Source organism: Pseudophryne corroboree, chromosome 9, assembly GCF_028390025.1.
Source record: "Pseudophryne corroboree isolate aPseCor3 chromosome 9, aPseCor3.hap2, whole genome shotgun sequence".
NCBI lineage: Eukaryota > Metazoa > Chordata > Amphibia > Anura > Myobatrachidae > Pseudophryne > Pseudophryne corroboree.
In genome coordinates, this window is record NC_086452.1 from 290,613,654 (window position 1) to 290,635,186 (window position 21,533).

The following is a 21,533-nucleotide window of genomic DNA, read 5'->3' on the forward strand; positions in this document are numbered from 1 at the left end:
GAAACTGGAGTAATGTACTTTGTGCATTCCTTGCAGCGGTAAAGAAAGGTGGGAGGGTGATATTTGTAAACCAGAGTAAGCTTGGAGAAAGAAAAGCTCCTAGCTTCTAAAATTCAGAGGGCCTGATTCAGAGAAGTACGCAAAGCCGATGTTCCATGGAACTGAGCGAATAATGACTGTGCATGTGCTGCGTTCGCATTGGGCATGCATTAAGGGACCATGCGAACCCACGCACAATGAGGGACCCATTGCAAAGTGATTGACAGGAAATGACCATTTGTCAGTGGTTGTAAAATGTTTTTGTGGCATGTATCTGAAGTCAGCTGCGAGCCCTAATGTACAAAAACATGGCGCCTGCGTGACTACTGCCGGGTCCAGTCTGCGTAGCCATAGGTGTACCCTTGAGCCCGATTTTCCTTGTTCTTGTGTATAGGCTGCGTATGTGTACGCAGTTGCGAGTTGTTGCAGTAGCCGCGGTGGGCATCTATTTTCATTTCTGGGCAGCACCTTCACTTGCTGATATCCGCAGTTGTGTTGCAGAGAAAATCGCATTTGCAGCTGCATTAGTGTACACCTCTGCTTCAGGCCAGTGTCCGCAGCAGTGTTTTAAGGAGTTTAAGAATAAATGTTATATGGCGATGGGATGCTGAAACCAAACTTAGGGGCAGATGTATTAACCTGGAGAAGACATAAGGAAGTGATAAACCAGTGATAAGTCCAAGGTGATAAACGCACCAGCCAATCAGCTCCAATATGTAAATTAACAGTTAGGAGCTTATTAGCTGGTGCGTTTATTACCTTGCACTTATCACTGGTTTATCACTTCCTTATGCCTTCTCCATGTTAATACATCTGCCCCTTAATTTGAAGATAGTTTTATTCTGTTCCCTGTCCATATACCATATTTAGCTGCAATATAACTTTGTAAATATCGAATAACATGATCATTGCTAGTGCCGCTCCCCATGATATGCCTACATTTTTAGAGGATCTGCAAGGATAAAACAGTAGGGCCAAAGTATCTTGGTAATCGGAGGGATAAAAATATTTTAGTTGGACTGAAACTTTTAACAAAATACAAGATTGTGCTGTAATTAAAAAATATATGTTCAAGTGAGTCACCAGCATAAGCAATAATAAAGGGATCTACTTATCTGTGTTAAGGTTACCAGAAAAACAGTAAACATGCCCCGATATCCGTGAAGGTCACAGTACTAACATTGTTGCGCAACCAAGTCATAAATGTTAATAGCGTTAAGCTGAGATCTGAAATCTACATTTTGTAGACATTTTCTTTAAAGAGATTGGTTTTTGGAGATGGTTAGGGTCCTGTGTTCTTTTTGTAATGTGTAATCACCTGTTCATTTGTAACCACATTGTAATGTGAACAAATCTAGGTGCGGTATACAATCTCTGAATCTGTGCTTGTCTTGGTGTCGTTCTCTTTTTAGGTCTTTTAGCAATTGTGTCTAACATTGCAAGTACTTTTGTAATGCGCAAGTGTTATTATATTATATTATATTTATACATTTCTGCAAATTCTATAAACAGTGCGTTCTGATATCGTGTTCATTCAAAAGATAAAAACATATAAGTAATAGTGAGCAATAATGATTACAAATATTAGAAGGCGTTTCAAATTTCTGTGACCTGTATGAAAGCAATCTGCCTACAGCCTTTTGCTGTTACAGTGGTTGTTGAACTCCTCTGAGCCTTCTAATATCCATATAACTTACTGGCAAGAGTGCATTATCCCATATATAGTGGCCATTCTACTGGTCTGACTGTGTGTGCATATGGAAGCAGAGTATAGGGGAGGAACATATATTTCCTACCACTTGTAAAATCAGTGGGTGGCACGGCTCTCCATTTGTAGATGCACTAATTACCGCATTATCTGAACAGAATCTCATTAGCCCAAGGTAATAATCAGGCTTAGACAGCTGCCTGCAACTTCAACCACTGTGTGTGCAACTCAGAATAAGCAACTAAATAAATTCTAATATTCTATTTCCTCACTGAGTTTAGGTGTTGTCCTTATTTATGTCTCTATTTTTAAAAAAAATGTTCTAGTGTACAGTATTACTAATATCAGGATTTTTTCCTACACATTGTAAGCTTCTTGCCTGTAACCTTATCGGTAGCCACAGCAAGAGTATCTCAAAGCGTGAAAATGGATTATAACAAATAACTGCTTATTTTTGTGTGCATAGCATATTTTACATGCGATCTTAAACGTTGGATAATTTCAAAGTATAAACATTTTTTATATAGAGTTTTTTTGAGCCGTTTGTGTCTTCTTTCTTTTCAGACTTTTACATGGGTGCAGCTTGGATCAGACATTGCAGAAAAACCACATGCTTCTGAACTCCCACAGACCATGACATTGAACATCAGTAATGGTCTCTCTGCTCCAGCTAACAAATCCTTCCCATCTTTCATAAAAGTAAGTTATAGCTATGGTATCTGAGAAAATCTTAACATTAAAGATTAATGAAATAGCCTGCAAAATGTGGACAGTGGCAAGATTTATTTTATGTTACCATCAGATTGGAAGAGACCAAATTTTAAAATTTTAGTCTAATGCGAAACCTTTGATTCTACTATACAACAATTGGATGCCATAAACCTTGTCACAAAGTAGAAAAGGAAGACTCTTGTGTGGGCGCACTCTTGTATTTAGTCAAAAGTAAAGATTAAAAATACATCTTTATTGATTATGATTAAAAAGATAAACTATTCTACAAGACCATAGGTCTGCAAACTCGGTCCTCATTACCCCACACAGTGCATGTTTTGCAGGTCTCCTCACAGAATCACAAGTGAAATAATTAACTCCACCTGCGGACCTTTTAAAATGTCTGTGAGTAATTAATACACCTGTGCACCTGCTGGGTTACCTGCAAAACATGCACTGTGTGGGGTAATGAGGACCGAGTTTGCAGACCTATGTACAAGACAAACACTGAAAACCAACTAAATTTGTTGGAAGGTTAAACAGTTCCGAAAGTGTGAACCACTATAGGTGATTATTGTATCAAAACATCCATAAATGTCGGGTCATACAATGAACTGAAATTAATTGAAACGTACTGTAACACAAGTTAATTTCTTAATTCAAATCCCATACACGAGACAAATACACCAGCATATTCCTGGGTTTCTTTTAGCATATAAGAAATGTTTTTCAGATGCAGACCAGGAGTGAATTATATATAGAATATCTACCAGGAGTGTCACTCAAGACTGTATAGCTGGTCCTGAATAATTAGAGTGGTTTAGAAGTATCAACCATCAGGACTGTGTCCAGAAAAAGTGGGAGTAGATTTCCAGAAAGAGACAGTGGTGAATCTGCTGTCAATGTTAGGCACAGAGTAACCTGATAAATACTGTATTCTACTACACCTGGTATTTCTAGGAGGTCTCCCATCCAAGTACTGACCTAGGTCAACACTACTTCCAAGATCAGACGGTATTGGGCGTCTGTAGTGTGGTATGATAGTAGATTACTTATTGTGCTCTCACTCCGGGATCACTGATGAGAGTTCACCGAACGTGGAGAAAGGAATGGTAGAAAATAGTACAGTACAAGGTAAAGGGTGTCTAGAGTGGATCTGCTGCCAGCTTTAGGCAAAAATATGTGTCCTGTGTTCCTGAATCCTAAATATTAACTAATGGATCACTGGTGAGAGTCCACGAGTGCAGTGAGTGAGTGATGGAGAGTACAAAGAAGAGAAGATTGCATCAGCAGTCCAAAATAAAGGAGATACACAGATACGTCTATGCTCATTAGGTTACAAATGTATCCATATATGCAGGTTTGTCACAGTATATAGTAGTTGAAATCCAGCACAGTGAAGATTTGTGGTAGCACAGTATTTTGGTGCTACAAATCTGGGCACATAAAAAAACTCCAATGTATAAAGGAGAAATAGATTGTTGGGAGGGGCTGGGAAAGACTCGGCGGTCTTGGTGCACGTTTGCACCAACGACAAAGTTAGTGGTAGGTGGGATGTCCTTAAGAAAGATTATAGGGACTTTGGCCAGAGACTAAAGGCAAGGACATCTAAGGTAATATTCTCTGAATTATTACCTGTGCCACGCGCTAGCCCAGGGAGGCAGAGGGAGATTAGTGCGGTAAATGTGTGGCTTAGAGACTGGTGTAGGAAGGAGGGGTTTGTGTTCCTGGAACATTGGGCGGACTTCTCAGTCAGGCGCCATCTTTTTTGGCGCGATGCATTGCACCTGAATGAGGAGGGGGCTGCGGTGATGGGGGAGGATGGGATGATGGTCACAAGGTTGGAGGAGTTTTTAAACTAGGAGCCTGGGGGGAGGGCTTAGCTAGAATATGGGTCATGCAGTGAGAATAGTAAGGATGGAGGGAGCAAACTAAAAGGGGGTGGAGAAGTGGGGGAGGGAAAGAGCAGCCAGTAAGGATATTAACATGGGTTCTAACAAGGATAGTACCAAAGATATTGCCAGGATGTTAACGAACAACGACTGTGGGTCAGCACTATGGCATTAAGAAAATGATGTCCTTATCACAAGGGAAAATACCTATGTCGGGGGGGGGGGAAGGGTTTCATAAGACTTGATCGATTGATCAGAGAAATTAGTAAGGAGGGCTGTATTAAGTATGATGGGGTGGAAAGGGAAGGAGGAGAATAACTGTTGGTAAGTACGGGAAGGCAATAAATAACGATAGTATACCATTTAAAAAAAAAAACGGACAAGGGAAATAGTACACTAAAATGTATGCTTGCGAACGCAAGAAGCCTATCAGTTAAAATGGGGGAATTGGAATTACTTGCATTAAAGGATCAGTATGATATTATAGGTATAACGGAAACATGGTTGGACGACTCTCACGACTGGGTCGCAAACTTGGAGGGATATACTCTTTTCAGAAGGGACAGAGTTAATAAAAGGGGAGGAGGTGTTTGTCTTTATGTTAAACCATCTCTAAAACCGTACTTAAAGGAGGATATTTATGAAGGGACAAAAGATACCGTAGTCACTATGGGTTAAACTCTCAAGTGAGGGTACTGATGCTAAAAAAATTGTCATAGACACGTGCTACAAACAGCCGGATATTCGCATACAAGAGGAAGAACAACTCTTGCATCAAATTGAAAAGGCTGCTGGATTAGGGGACATCCTAGTGATTGGGGATTTTAATTATCCTGATATAATTTGGAGAAACGATTCATGTGTAAAAGCTAGGGGTAACAGGTTCTTAAATACCTTAAAGGTTCACTACCTGTCTCAATTAGTCGAGAACACGACTAGAGGTAATACTATTCATGGATCTAGTAATTACTAATAATGTGGACATTATATCAAGCACTAAAGTTGGGGGGACCTTGGGAACCAGTGATCACTATATGATCACATTTGACATCAGTTTCAAGAAAAATAGCTATAAGGGATCAACCAAAACATTTAACTTTAGAAAGGCTAATTTCAGTATGCTGAGACATGCACTAAACGACATTGACTGGGAAGTTTGGTTTCATGGTAAGAATACTACGGAAATGTGGGAGGCTTTAAAAGGGTTGCTCTATAGCAACATTCGCAAATTCATTCCCATGGCCAGTAAACGCAGGAGTTCTAAAAATCAAACCGATGTGTCTTAATAAGAAGGTCAAGGAAGAAATGGTTAAAAGGAGGTGTGCTTTCAAAGCATTTAAATCTATTGGAACGGTGGAGTCATTCCAGTACTACATGGAATGCAATAAAAGAGGCAAAAAAGTAATAAGAGCAGCTAAAATAGATCACGAAAAGCAAATCGCTATAGAGCGTAAAAGCAATCCTAAAAAGTTTTTTAAATACATACACAGTAAAAGGTTAAAAAAGGAGAACGTATGTCCAAAAAAAATGAATTGGGAGTCTTGATTAATGACAAAATAAAAGCAGATACAGTGAACAAATATTTTTCATCACTGTTTACCAGAGAAGAACAGACGGTGGGAGTAGTCCATAACGACAGTGACGATAATGACACGTGGCTAGATACTTGCTTAAGTGAGGATGTAGTCCGGGAGAGACTAAGCAAAATTAAGCTAAATAAAACACCGGGCACAGATGGACTTCATCTGGGGGTTCTTATGGAGCTTAAGTCACAACTTGCAAGACCCCTCTACTTGATCTTCTATAGTTCATTTCGATCAGGCATGGAACCAGAAGGTTGGCGTATAGCAGAGGTAGTGCCATTATTTAAAAAGGCAAGTAAAAATCAACCTGGTAATTACAGACCAATTAGATTGACATCTATAGTGGGGAAAATATTGGAAGGAATTTTAAGAGGATAGCATAGAGGATTATCTGTAGACTGCTAAGATTTTTAGCATAAAGCAACATGGGTTTGTGAGGGACAGATCATGCCAAACCAACTTAATTCGTTTCTACGAGGAAGTGAGCGACAATCTTGACCAGGGTAGAGCTGTGGATGTGGTCTATTTAGATTTTGCAAAAGCCTTCGATACAGTGCCGCACAGGAGACTGTCAAATTAATGGAGCTTAGCTTAGGAAAAACTATTTGTACACGGATAGGTAATTGGCTGGATTACAGGGAACAGCGAGTAGTGGTCAATGGGATTTTCTCCAGCTGGGCAACATTAGTCAGCGGAATACCACTAAGGCCACTATTATTCTATATATTTATTAATGACCTAGGAACAGGCATGTAAAGCACAGTGTTAATCTTTGCTGATGATACTAAACTGTTTAGGGTAATTAATTCGGAAGTCGATGTGGAGTCTCTACAGAATGACTTATTTAAACTTAAAATTTGGGCATCCAAATGGAGAATGAGGTTTAATATAGAAAAATGCAAAGTTATGCATTTTGGGACAAAGAATAAACTAGCATTCTACACATTAAATGTGGAAAATCTAGGGGTAACTTTAGTGGAAAAAGACTTGGGGGTACTCTTTGATAATAAGCTTAATAACAGTATACAATGTCAAAGTGCAACAAAGAAGGCAAGTAAGGTACTAGCGTGCATAAAACGGGGAATTGAGGCAAGGGACGAGAATGTTACCTGCCACTGTACAAATCATTGTTACGTCCGCACCTGGAATATTGTGTTCAGTTTTGGGCACCGCATTATAAAAAAAGATATCTGGGAAATCGAAAGAGTTTAAGGTGAGCCAGTAAATTGATTAAAGGGTTAAAGGCACTGGATTACGAAGAAAGACCTAGTAGGTTGAATATGTATACTCTAGAAAAGAGGCGTCTAAGAGGAGACATTATTAATATCTTCAGATATGTAAAGGGACAATACAAGGAGTTATCAAGGGATATGTTCATTAAAAAAAATTCTGTATAGGACATGTTAATGTCAAATTACTTTCTAACAAATATTTAAAATGCCAGCTCTAATATATACTGCGGACGCCTGCGCATCTTATTATCATGTGCTATGAATGTGCGCTATACATCGCAAAACACTACATCCCGTAAGAGAAAACAATACACCCACACATTATCTGAGTTCCAAAGCTCATTAAAGTATATATTTGTTATTAAAAGGATATGTATTTATATCACAACGTTCAGTATGTGTGTGTGTATGTATATATATATATATATATATATATGAATCCAAGCAAGTAACTGGCACTCAGGAGTCTGAACAAATAGCGGAATTAATTTTTATCCATAGTCAACGTTTCGGGGGTCTTAGCCCCGTCGTCAGGACATAACAGAACAGCATACAACATACAATAAACACTTACCCCACCTTTGTACCCCGTCAGACACATGTGTTCGCCCACGATCTCTCCCCTTGACTTCCACCCGCCGGGGGTCACGATCCTTCCTCCGCCCGGCTTCCGCTCCAGTTGTTGCTAGGCAACCGCGAGTGTGCGTTCCACACACCCCGGCATATGCGCTCCACCGAGCGGAAGTACCTCATACATCTCACGGACGGGGTAATTCATCGGGGCAGGTCTCGCCGGCGTAACTACAAAAAATACATAGAAGCACATTTATAACTTATAAGTATGTTACAGAAACAAAAACAAGAAGATAAATACAAAATTGCATATGGACAAGAATGTCATGTAGCCCAGCAACAAAAAAATTGCATGTATTGCTTATATCGAAAGCTATTTAAATGGTGTTCCAATTGATCTTTTCATTAAGCCCATTAGGAGCTATGGTCCCTAACCGGATTATCCATCGCGATTCTTTAAGCAAGAGCTCACGGGCTCTGTTGCCACCTCTCAATGTAGCAGGAACGTGATCAATAATAAAGTATTTTAACATATCTAGCCTATGTCCAGCTGATCTAAAATGTTTTGCTACAGGCTGGTCAATCGACCTACCTTGTAGCACAAGCCGTATCGCAGACCGATGCGCCGCCATCCTTTCAGTAAATTTTCTGGTAGTCTGTCCCACATAGTATAGTCCGCATGGACAGACAATAATGTATACCACATGGGACATATTACAGGTAAGGACATAACGTATGTCAAATTGTTTACCTGTGTGGGGATGGGCAAAGGTCTTACAAGAGATCAGGTGAGAACATGTGGCACAGCCACAACATCTGTAACATCCAGGGGGTTTCCTATGAATGTTAGGGGGTAATGCTGATCCCCTCCCTGTTATGTCTGCCTTTACCAACCTGTCTTTTAAATTACTACCCCTTTTGAAAGCAGCTATCGGTCGGCTACAGTTCAACCCCCTCAGCTCCGGGTCTGTCTTGATAATTGGCCAAAGTGCATTGGTCGCTCTTTTAATAACTGGACTGGCTGTAGTGTAATCTGACGTCCATGGAATCAGACTACTAGAACTACGTGCCTCAGGGTTGAGAAGATCAGACCTAGACATGTTGAGTACTTTTAGTTTTTGTGAGTGTAAAGTCTTGCTGTTGTACCCACGTGCTTCAAATTTACTAATAAGTGTATCTAACTGTTTGGGAACTTTATCAGAATCACTGGTGATGCGTGCTATGCGCATCATTTGCGACATAGGCAAACCTCTTTTAAGGGCATCAGGATGGTGGCTGGAATTCATAAGAAATGTATTCCTGTCAGTATCTTTAATGTATACTTCAGTAGATATTAAATTATTTGTGACTGACACCTTCACATCTAAGAAGTTAATTTCCTGCATGCTGTATGAATAAGTAAATTTAATTGGGGAAGCCCTGTTGTTAACCTCTTGCATCAACCTTTCCAGGAGTTCAGCACCTCCTGTCCACAGCAGGAATACATCATCGATGTATCTCGTGTACCACAAAATATATTTCTTAACCTCCTGATCCTGAAAGAATATTTGAGTTTCCTCCTGAAACATAAATATGTTAGCGTAGGAGGGTGCCACGGCAGAACCCATGGCACACCCCCTGCGCTGCAAATAAAAGTTTCCATCAAATAAAAAATAATTTTTAGTTAGAGTCAATTCTAATAAGCGTAGAAACAAGACTTTATCAAACTCAGTATTGCTCAAATTTTGTTCTAGAAAGTTACTCATAGCTGATAGACCACCGGCATGGGGAATTGATGTGTATAGACTGCAAACGTCCAGAACTACCATGAGTGTGCCAGAAGGAATACTGTTGATGGAAATTAATTTCTTAAGAAATGAGGTAGTGTCTTTCAAGAACGTATCCTGTTTCAGGAGTAAAGGCTGCAGTATACAGTCTAGTAGTTGTGAGACCGGTTGTAGGAGAGAGTCCCGTGCCGCAATAATCGGTCGTCCAGGCGGTTTTTCTTTATTTTTATGCAGTTTTGGAAGAGTGTAGATTACCGGGACCTTCGGAAAACGCACCAAGAGAGCATCATATAATTTGGAAGGAATTTTATTCAAAGATCTCGCTTCATCCAAGATAACCTTAAGATCTCTCTGATAGTCCATAGTGGGATCTTGATTTAATCTCTTATAAATGGCAGAGTCGGATAATTGAGACAGAATTTCAGCGCGATAGTCCCCAATATCCTGGAGTACAATCGCCCCACCCTTGTCGGCGGGCCGAATTATGAGGTCTTCATAGGACTCCAGATTTTTCAGAGCACCTATTTCCTCTTTAGATAAGTTATGTCTTATTTTGCATGGAGCCAAGGTGAATTTTTCTACGGCTTTATCCATCATTCTCCCAAATGTTTTAAGGGAGGCATTAGTCGAAATGGGATCGAATGTAGATCTGGATGCAGATCTAATGAAATCATCATATACCGTAGGTGTGGATAAATCACCCGGAGCATGTTGATAAAACTCCTTAAGACGTAACTTTCTTGCAAAGCGGTGAGAGTCTCTTTTCCAATTAAAGATATCAAATTTATTGGTCGGGGCGAAACTGAGTCCTTTGTTGAGGACCCTTTCTTCCACTTCAGTCAGAGATCTTGAAGAAAGATTAAAGATTAAGTTGTCTTTTTGTTTCCACCCCTTCTGCCTCTTGTTTTGGCCACCCCTGCGGGTGGGAGGTCTCCACTGGAGGGCACCCCTTCTGTTCCTAAAGGGATTTGTCGTGCCCTGGTTACATCATCTGGTTCAGAGACAGCAAAATCGCTGTCACTGTTAGAGGTATTTCTATCACTCGGGCCGCTCTGGGTCCTTTTCTGCCACGGTCTGCGTCTGGGATTTAATGCTCGGTTTCCCCTCATACCGTCTCCACCAGCCAACCATTTATAGACTTTATTTTCCTCATAGTCCAAGTCAACAGTGTATTTTTTATTTTTCTTAAATTTAATCAGGTTTTTCTTGTAGTTTTCACACTGTATTTCCAACTTATGAATCCAGTTCTGGCTAGTCTCAGTCTCCATCGTATCTTTAAATTCTCTTTCAAATTCAGCAATTTTCATACGGGTAAGTTTTAATTCCCTATTAGCTTCTTCTATGACAGCTATCATCAGGTCAAACGAACACTTATTGAGTATTGCAATCCACTTTTTTACGAAATCCGGATTGTACCGGCCTATCGTTGGTACATTGAGAACCCTGAAGCCCCTGGGTATCTTATGCTCCCTGTAGTACTCAGAGAGCGAGATCCCATGTAATAAATAATCAATTTCTCTACGCCTGAGTTTAAACAGACGATTGAAGAGGTCTTCAGAATTATGTACCGGATCACTAATAGTTAAGTTTTCTTTAGATAATATTTCCTCAATCTCTGCAGCAGAGAAACTGAACGTAGCACCTGGTTCTGGCATAGAGAAGTTAGAGCAACCTGCTGTAGACTGTGGTTGTGCTGGGCTAGCCGACACGTCCATAATGCAAGCAGAAAGCAGCTGATCACAAGTGCAAAAGTTCTGGTAATATAAAATGGATGAGGGTGCCTTGCAACTTGTGCTAAGCAAAGCACTGCAATATCCAACCCAATTTTGCTGGCACTCCGATTCCACAACAACTGCTCCGGTGCCCAGTAGAAATAAATCGGAGGAAGGATCGTGACCTCCGGCGGGTGGAAGTCAAGGGGAGAGATCGTGGGCGAACACATGTGTCTGACGGGGTACAAAGGTGGGGTAAGTGTTTATTGTATGTTGTATGCTGTTCTGTTATGTCCTGACGACGGGGCTAAGACCCCCGAAACGTTGACTATGGATAAAAATTAATTCCGCTATTTGTTCAGACTCCTGAGTGCCAGTTACTTGCTTGGATTCATATTGATTTATTTCTACTGGGCACCGGAGCAGTTGTTGTGGAATCGGAGTGCCAGCAAAATTGGGTTGTATATATATATATATATATATATATATATATATATATATATAGTTACAATTTACACAGGAAGCAGTCATTACGAACTAATTCATTACAGACACGGCCAGCATACATTACCCATTCCCATAGAACATTTCCTCCATCTCTCCCTCTCAGCAAGCAACAGCAACTATCCCTCTTAAGTCCTAGAAACTGCCTATATCAAACAGTGGGAGTCTACAGTCTTTTGGTTTCGGTCTCCTTCCATTGGTCCAGAGGCCAGACCTCTCAAGAACTCAACGGCTCATTGGTCAGAGTGAGAGCTTTTGTCCTGTGTTGCTGGCACAAGTGTCTGCCCCCAGGGCCATGCTGTGGAGCTAGTTTCAAGTCTTCAAGAGGTCTTTTGTTCACTTTAGAATTGTGGCTTCATAGTCCTACATTTAATCATATCTACTTATGGCAATGTGCTAGAACATAACCACAGGCATCAAATGAATCTACACATTAATCTGGTTACTTGGATACCAAGCACGACATGTCCATCTTGCTCCGCTCCAATAATACACATACATGATGTCACTTCATTATATAATTTGAAACCTTATGATGTCTGTTGCTTGATATGTTTAAATTTATGTGCTGTATGAAATGTGTTTACTCTATCTTTGTGGCATGTCTGTGTAAATGCGTATGTTACCATATATTGCTGTGCGCGCTGTGCGTATTCGCAAGCATAGCGACTCATAATGTGTGGAGTCTGTATGTTCTCTCTATGTAATATTTTGACTTCGACAGTCCACCCTTTGGCAGTAAACAATAACTGCCATAAATTATTAACATAAGAAAAAAATATTTCAAACAATAATTTGTGACCTAGACACACGTATGTATTCATTTCGCAAATCAGACACTTGACTATATTTGGGGAAGACAGGGAGGAGGACGAGACATCCTCTATATGCACTCGGCGGTCACAGGACCACTGGTTGGGTGTGGGACAACATTCAACCTATAGAGTATGCTGGGACAGTGCTATGGCCTATGATGTCTGATTTGAATGAACATTTCAAACATACATGTACCTACGTCTTTGTACACTGATGTTCGGATTCGATTGAGATTCTGCTGGGTAGAGGGAGAAAACACAAACAAATCGTGATAGAGACATATAAAATTTTCATGATTTACATTCCCATCATTCCCTTAACATTGTTTCCATTTTTGGAACGTATGCTAGGTCTGTTTCATCATTGAACAAGGGTTATAAGTAGTGTCCTTCCTAGATAACATAAACCTTCGGAGTTCGGGGAGAGCCACTCCTAAAACTTTCTTCCACATATATTAACGTGCTCTTTATCGGCTATGTGTGAATAGCCATTGTCTGATTACCTCTTAATTTCCTGATTTCCTGAAATTGGTGAGATTTAAACATACCAAGGATTTATCTATGGTACTGGTGGATCTTAAGACTAGGGGGTCTAGTTATATTATATTCTGTGTCCACCGGTCCATTCCCCCTTCTGTGTAATTCAAGTACCTCAGCTAACTCTAAAAAAAAAAAGGCACTAATCCTGCATCTTTTCGTCTTAGAAGTACGTGTGAGCACATCCAACATTCCGTTTGGTTTAAGACCTTACCCACTAGTGAGTGGTAATCACTCAAGGGATGTCTGTCAAATGCTGCCTTATTGCTAGACTTACATCTCTGGATGCACTCATCTTCAAATATGGGGTCACAATAACTACAAAATACAGTATTCCTCAGACAATAGCCTATCACGTTACCTCCAAACTCCATAACTACTAGACCTTTGATTTTTCTCTGGTTTTAACAAACTGATAGGCTAATCCTGGGATCCTATAAAGAAATCACTCCTTCCTCCAGAACCAGTTCCAGTCCCACACTCGACTTCTCATGAAAAACCTCGCAAAAATAGAATGTTCTGGAAAAAAATGTTTGTCAGTGGGAAAAAGAAAAAAAAATAGAACAAAACAAATCTTGTCCATAGCAGATCAATTACAACGACTGGTCTTTCTGTAATCCTTTAGTACGCTCAGGTAGTGTTCAGCAGTGCCGCCTCTCAGTCTTCACGGAACAGACTCTCTGGTGATACTTCTGCAATCTCACTCCATTTATGAGTTCCTTCCGGACTACCGACTTTCCTGCAATGGGAATCGTGGACCCAAGTCTCTATCTCGGCTACTTTCACTGGGATCGTGCTGTCAACAAAACTTGGTATGGTCCCTCCCACCTGTCTATTAGGCAACCAGAGCGTAAGAACAATCACACAGTCTTTGTTCACAATCAAGACAGTTAGTATTTGGCAAACCAGGAATCAACCGTTTAAAGTTCTTTTGTCAAGTTCTCAAATGCTGGCTCATCTCGATAAGGTACTGTACTGTCACCTCATTGGTGCATTTCTGATCATTGTGCGAATCAATCATGACGAGATTGTCTTCCACAAACAAAAAAAAACAAATTTCAAAGAGGGTGATTCGTTAAGTGAAGATCTGGGAGTGGTTCCGATGCTACATAATACTAGTGGCAGTGTCTATGACCACAATAGTCCAGTTTCAAGCTTTGCTCCTACTCCTATGTGTCCCATATCTACACACAAATTTCTGCACAATTTTCTTTGCGGTAAACGCAGCAGCATCCGTGGCAGCAGGAAACCCAGTTTGAGAAAACATCAGTGCACACCAATATATAACAATTCCTAAAGGGTGCTAACTGTACGAAGTCGATTTGTATTACCTGAAAAGGTCCGCCCGCAGGAGGGATATGGGATGGCTCTGTTAGTACTACCTTACCAAATGTTCTTCCTCATGCAAGTAAGACAGGCTATTGCTTTCCTGCTTGCCTGAGAAGAGAACCCTGGTACACGCCAGTAAGCTCTTACCAATTTGCACATATCTTGCTTACCCTAGGTGAGTTAGACCATATGCCGCCTCAGCTAGGCTTGGGAGATACGTCCTGGGGGCCACTGGCTTACCTTGTCAATCTCTCCAGAGTCCTGGGGACTCCTAACCATACCCCTTCGACTTCCAGACCTCCTTTTCCTGTAGGAAACACAAATTTGTTTCTTAATTTAACTGTTTTATGTTTGCAATGTAGATTACCATGAGCATCTCTCAAAAAAAAAAAAGAAAAAAAAAAACATCTCTAGAGGAGGGAAAGAAGAAAATATCAGGTCTGCGTTCACCAACGGGCATATCAGTGTCTATACAAAAGGACCAATTAGGCATGTAGTGTTTGAACTGTAATCGGGTCCATGTATTGTACCACCCTGTGTGAACACAAAAGATGAAGAGGAAACTGTGGATAAACAGAATAGAGGTTGGTGACAGATGAGTTTGTAGAGGTGGAGGGGATTTTATTAAAATGACAACTGGATTGGGCACTACGGGGAATTGATTAACTACTTGGTCTACCCCTCCCCCCCCCCCCCCCTTTAAGCTTGTGCATGCTGTGTCACTACTGGGACTACCTCAGCCATCAATCCAGTGTCCTGTCCATCCTAAATTCAAAGGGAACCCGGTATCTGTGAGATAATTTCCTCTACCTGTTAGGACATGAATCTAGAACAGTGGAATGCAACATTAGTCTTTGAGGGTGTCTAACATACCTTGTACTTCCTGAGCGGGAGTACAATATATGTATTTCACATTTAACAAAATCTCTGTCGATTAAGTTAGTCAGGGCCCACTGCTGCTACGAAAAGAAGGAAAGGGTTTAGCATCGTAGATGCCCAATCGTAACTTCAACAGGTTTTTATCAAAGGGTAATGTTGCACTTCTTTCGTTCCTCCCATTTGCCGAATTAGTGTTTACCAGTGATCTTATCCAGACGGAGAATTTTCTAGTACTGCAAAAGACAAAAAAAAATCAACAAGCTTCTAGGTCATGCCAATTATTCATTCAATCCTTCTCATCCCGTATTAAGGGTCTGTACATGGTCCAACAAACATTTACGAGCTCATCTTGACTAGGGGTATTACAAGGAATGAATACTTATATGGTAACTAAAAGAAATACCCGGGGGTTACCCTATTTCTGTCCGCTTTCCTACTGGCAAATACTAATGTGCGGACAGGATTATTCTCCATTTCTGACTTTACTTTCTTGATCTTTATTTTATTTTGGGGTTTTACTATATATGTACACGAATGACTCCATTGACTCCATACTTACCAGTTCCACTGGTCTCAGCCACTTCCCCTGCAGGCTACTGCTCTTCTTTTAACGGTTGGATACTCCTCTGAGTGCATGAGAAATGTCTGAAAACAGTCGGGTCGCCTTCTCCTCCTAAATAAAACTTCGACATTCATTAGTACATATATAGGTTACATTCATATTTTTATTATTTTCTATAGTTTGTATGCTGTCCGTTTCTGCTTCCACATCTACATGTGGCGGTGCACTTGCTTTCTCTTTTTTTTCTAATTGTTTATTGTTGCTACAAGTTCAAACAGTTCTTATATTTCTGTTCTTGTCTTACATGACTTTGGTTAGACATTCTACCTGCAATACCTCAGGATCAAACTCACCAACCCTAGGGAATGATGCCCTATCTTCAGCAGTCATACGTACCCATTCATTGCAAAAAGCCTCCGCGTGTGGACCATATTTCCCACACATTATAAACCGAGCTGACCCCCTGGGCCGTAGCTCTCCAGCCTGAACCCCTGGTTGCTGTACGTCTCTCACTTGAGCACCTGGCTCCCATAACACCAAACTACACAATGCAAGAAGACAGTGAAAGTTCTCCGAGCGCTCTTCACCCGCTCTCGCCCACACTGGCCAGTGGATTGCGATGTACCCAACTTAGGACTCCTATCAGACCTTACAGCACCGCAATTTCTTTCGGTGGAGGTTCTGTTGGAATATTTTCCTGAGAGAGGCAGCGAAAAATTCCTTTTCGATATCTTTCCACTGGAATTTTTGTAGGATGAAAAATAGAAAACTTCAATAACTATTGCTCACACTTTCCAATGGACTTCCACCAGGGAGATTTCCTGACGTAATCGGCAAAACCCCCTTTTTTTATTTTACACAATCACGTTTGCGTATGCTTTCCACAGCGCATATGACACAATATCACGTTGTGCTGTGTAGAACACACGGACATGCGGTTCAATCGCACGGCCTATAGATACTTGTTATCTATATGTCGTACGATCGTCGGAGTCGAATTCACAAGCTACGCTCCTCAGCCGAAAAAACTTTACTTCAATTCACAATTCTATCACAATTCACAATTCCCTATCACGCTCCTGTGCAAGTCTACTGACGACTTGCGTATTTCTTTATTTATTCACTTAAGGTAGCGGACTTTACGCCACCGAGCCTCTACTAACTCAGTGTCCCCACGGTATACCGATTTCCAGGTTCAATACACTCACTCCTACTTTCAACTCACACAGATGCACAGTGTTTTTCTGTACAGAAAAATATCACTCCCTTTGATTCGGGATAGTTATGTTCTATTGTATTAAAGGTAATCCCGCTTTAAATTGAACTGCTATTGTGCGGTTATAATTTGCACTCTCGAATCTACGCAACCTTGCATAAACACGCGACCGTCTCTACGCCAAGTGCACGCCTCTGTACGCTGTCCTCTCGTACCGTACCACGTGTACAAACATGCATTCGCAATTTAATAAACCACACTATCTCGATAAATGTGAGCAATAAAAACTACTATTACTAACACGACACACAATTGTTCCGGATAAACCTAAACGACTAGGCCGGAACTGCATTTCGTATTTTACAATTACATTCTTAACACACTTTCAAATATCTATATAGCAAACAAATGGATCCGATTTCACACAGATCTAAAATGCAATAATCTATAATGTAAATGCTATGATTCAGATTGGATAGCTATCTTGCAGAACATACACTGATATAAATATGCACATAATTATAATAATATTATATATATATATATATATATATATATATATATATATATACACACACTATATACTGCACTTCTGTGAAACACCTTCATATGTATTCAGGGGCACACTGAATTGACTGTAGCTTCAATCAGGGCCTCTATGATTTGCATATCAAAGATATTTGCCTTGCTTGTACAAGAAAGTAGTTACACAAGTTAATTAACATTTCAATGCCTATCCTACCCTAGTAGAGGGTTAACAAATCCTGGGAAAGAAGAAAAAAACCCTTTTTTTTTCTTCTATATCTGTGTTTACCTTACATCAAGTATTCATTTATCTCACCATTAACTTTTACTAGGCCCAATTGAAACTATTTGTAATTGACTATGGCATGGGTTAAATAAATTCATTGGTAACTTATAAATTGTGCTGGATTTGTAGATATGTGGAAACTTTGTGACAAAGGAAACTGATTGTTTTAACCAGACTGAAAGTCAGCTATTTAGAAAGTGACCTTCCTAAAATGAACACTGCTCCTCCCCCTTTCACATCCATGTGGCTTGAACAAGATGGTGGACAGGCCATGTGTCTAGCCCAAAATGGAGGACAGACCACGAGGCTCCTTTGTCGCAAAGAAATCACACTCTGTACAAGCACCAAAAGTTAATTTAGGCCTGTGTTTAAAAAGATACGAATTTGCCTCAGCCTGCTAACACAGCCATATTATGGCTATGCACCAACTTTTAAATGTTCTTTAAATTTACTTAACAGATAAACAATCCAATCTGAATAAAACACAATATGACTTATTTGAACTGTGTTTTGCAACAATAAAAATTTGCTGTAGCATTTTAAATATTGTGAGAAACACATTGTCCCTTGAATTTCATATCAGCGCCTTACTGATAACACAGAAAAAGACAACACAGCACGTGATTCAGCAGCATGTTGCGATGCGTCCATCGTTAGCTGGTAGACCACAGCGGCGCTTGTACATTGCATCATTAAGAACGTGATATCGCGGACGCGCCCCCATCTGTTAATGTCAAATTACTTTCTAACAAATATTTTAAATGCCAGCTCTAAAATATACTAGACGGACGCCTGCGCATCTTATTACCATGTGCTATGAATGTGCGCTATACATCACAAAACACTACATCCCATAAGAGAAAACAATACACCCAAATTCCAAAGCTCATTGATATATATTTGTTATTAAAAGGATATGTATTCAATATATCACAAAGTACAGTATGTATGTATGTATATATAGTTACAATTTACACACACATTATCTGAGTTCCAAAGCTCATTAATGTATATATTTGTTATTAAAAGGATATGTATTTATATCACAATGTTCAGTGTGTGTGTGTGTATATATATATACACACACACACACACACACACACACACACATATATATATGTATATATATATATATATATATATATAGCGCAGACAAAGGGACTGCGGCACTCAAATCCAAATAAAGATTTTTAAATAAACATTAATGTTAGCATGCTTTATTTAGACTTTCATGCCTGCCTTGAAAACGGTGCTTGGAGCACCGAAACGTCGGCCTTGTATAGGCATTTTGTAATCCTTTACATGCTTCAGTATAAAAATCTTTATTTGGATTTGAGTGCCGCAGTCCCTTTGTCTGCTATTCACCCTCTTCACTAAAGGCACCTACAAGTTACTGTTTCAGCACGGAGTGACGGTTCGTATGTCCATTATATATATATATATATATATATATATATATATATATATATATATATATATATATATATATAGTTGCATGGTTACAATTTACACAGGAAGCAGTTATTACAAACTGATTCATTACAGACACGGCCAGCATACATTACCCATTCCCATAGAACATTTCCTCCATCTCTCCCTCTCAGCAAGAAACAGCAACTAACCCTTTTAAGTCCTAGAAACTGCATATATCAAACAGTGGGAGTCTACAGTCTTTTGGTTTCGGTCTCCTTCCATTGGTCCAGAGGCCAGACCTCTCAAGAACTCAACGGCTCATTGGTCAGAGTGAGAGCTTTTGTCCTGTGTTGCTGGCACAAGTGTCTGCCCCCAGGGCCATGCTGTGGAGCTAGTTTCAAGTCTTCAAGAGGTCTTTTGTTCACTTTAGAATTGTGGCTTCATATTCCTACATTTAATCATATCTACTTATGGCAGTGTGCTAGAACATAACCACAGGCATCAAATGAATCTACACATTAATCTGGTTACTTTGATACCAAGCACAACATGTCCATCTAGCTCCGCTCCAATAATACACATACATGACGTCACTCCATTATAGAATTTGAAACCTTATGATGTCTGGTGCTTGATATGTTTAAATTTATGTGCTGTATGAAATATGTGTTGAATCTATCTTTGTGGCATGTCTGTGTAAATGTGTATGTTACTATATATTGCTGTGCGTATTCGCAAGCATAGCGACTCATAATGTGTGGAGTCTGTATGTTCTCTCTATGTAATATTTTTGACTTCGACAGACACATGGGCACGCGCTGAGGCTAGAGGAGAGAAAATTCCGCACACAACGTAGGAAAGGGTTCTTCACAGTTAGGGCAATTAAGATTTTGAACTCCCTGCCAGAGAAGGTAGTAATGGCGGACTCTGTAAATACATTAAAAAACGGATTGGATAAACTTCTAACTGAAAAAGATATCCAAGGTTACAGCATTTAAAAAAAACAAAAATTTACATTGACAAACTGGGAGGTACAGGAATTAAGAGTTGTTAGTTAATCCTTTTACTTAAGCATCCTTTACTTCAGGATTAACCTTAATTCTGTATTAAGGTCATCTTAATACAGAATACAGGTTGCGCCCGATAGGCATTTTGCCTCTTTTTAACTCATTAACTATGAGACACACACAGCTTCACAAATAATGGATGTAAATGGGTCACCTAGGTCCTAATATCACATAGTAAATCAGTCAGTCATGTATCAATCAGTGCTGTAGTATTAAACATGCATAAAAAACTTTGAAATATAACTGTCAAAACAGAAACAGTGTCACAGAGGGCCAATCGTCCATTCATTATGAATACAGCACTGTGGTGTGACTCCCAGTGTAAATAAGATAATCAGAACTAAATCTTAAGATTATAAACTAGCAATCTTAGTAATAATGCAATGAGACAGACCAGATACTCAACGCGAACAGAACAAATAATATATCACCACTGCACATGCATAGTGTCGGTGTGAGTCCGGTTGAGTTGGTCTGGCTGGTGAGAAGTCCGTGTGACGGGACAGGGGGTGGAAGACGCGTTTTGCCTGTGCATTCGGGCTTGGTCACTTCCGGGTGCCACTGTGCTCCATCCAGAAACTATATATGGTGTCCTTCTAGTGTGTTTCAGCCAAAGCTGGCCGGTGTGGGCACTATATGAACCGACACGGTCGGTTGATAGTAATTGGAGTGAGCGGAATTTTTCAGAGTTGCCAAGCAACCACTTGTCTCCCTCATACCCAGATAGGCTGTTTGGAACGGAGTAACATATTCGCATAGAAATGAGCAAAATTGTTTATTCGGGGTTGCCAGGCAACCGCATGCATCCGTCATAGCCAGACAGGCTGCTTGGGACGGGGTAGATCAGTGGCGGTCAGAATGGAGTCAGCATGGATAGTTGCCTGGTACCCCAGTATGCAAGAATAGAAATTACCCTGTATTAATTGCAATTATATATTACCTAGGTAAATAGGAGGGAAAACTCCAGTGACAGCTTTTGAGAAATGAGTTAACATAGAGAGACAAGGATGTGATCGAATAAGTAGGGCATCCTTAGCAATTTACGGGGAGGTTAGAAGACCCCTGTATAAATACATTGTAGGAGTCTTACATTAATACCCATGCTAATCACTGATGGAAAATGCAAGGTGTTGGGGCTTGTAAGGTGTTCATATATTGGATTCCCACAGGTGTAATGGGTTTGT

General features: G+C 40.1%; 1 protein-coding gene across 4 annotated transcripts in view; it reads left to right on the forward strand.

The window, feature by feature from the left end:
• MRTFA (myocardin related transcription factor A) overlaps positions 1–21,533 on the forward strand; it is a 424,554-nt gene that overhangs the window by 262,148 nt on the left and 140,873 nt on the right. For all 4 annotated transcript variants that reach the window (XM_063940356.1, XM_063940354.1, XM_063940357.1 and 1 more), the window contains one exon: positions 2,312–2,446. In XM_063940356.1, coding sequence (XP_063796426.1) covers positions 2,312–2,446 — 135 coding nt within the window. The remainder of the gene's footprint in view (positions 1–2,311; positions 2,447–21,533) is intronic.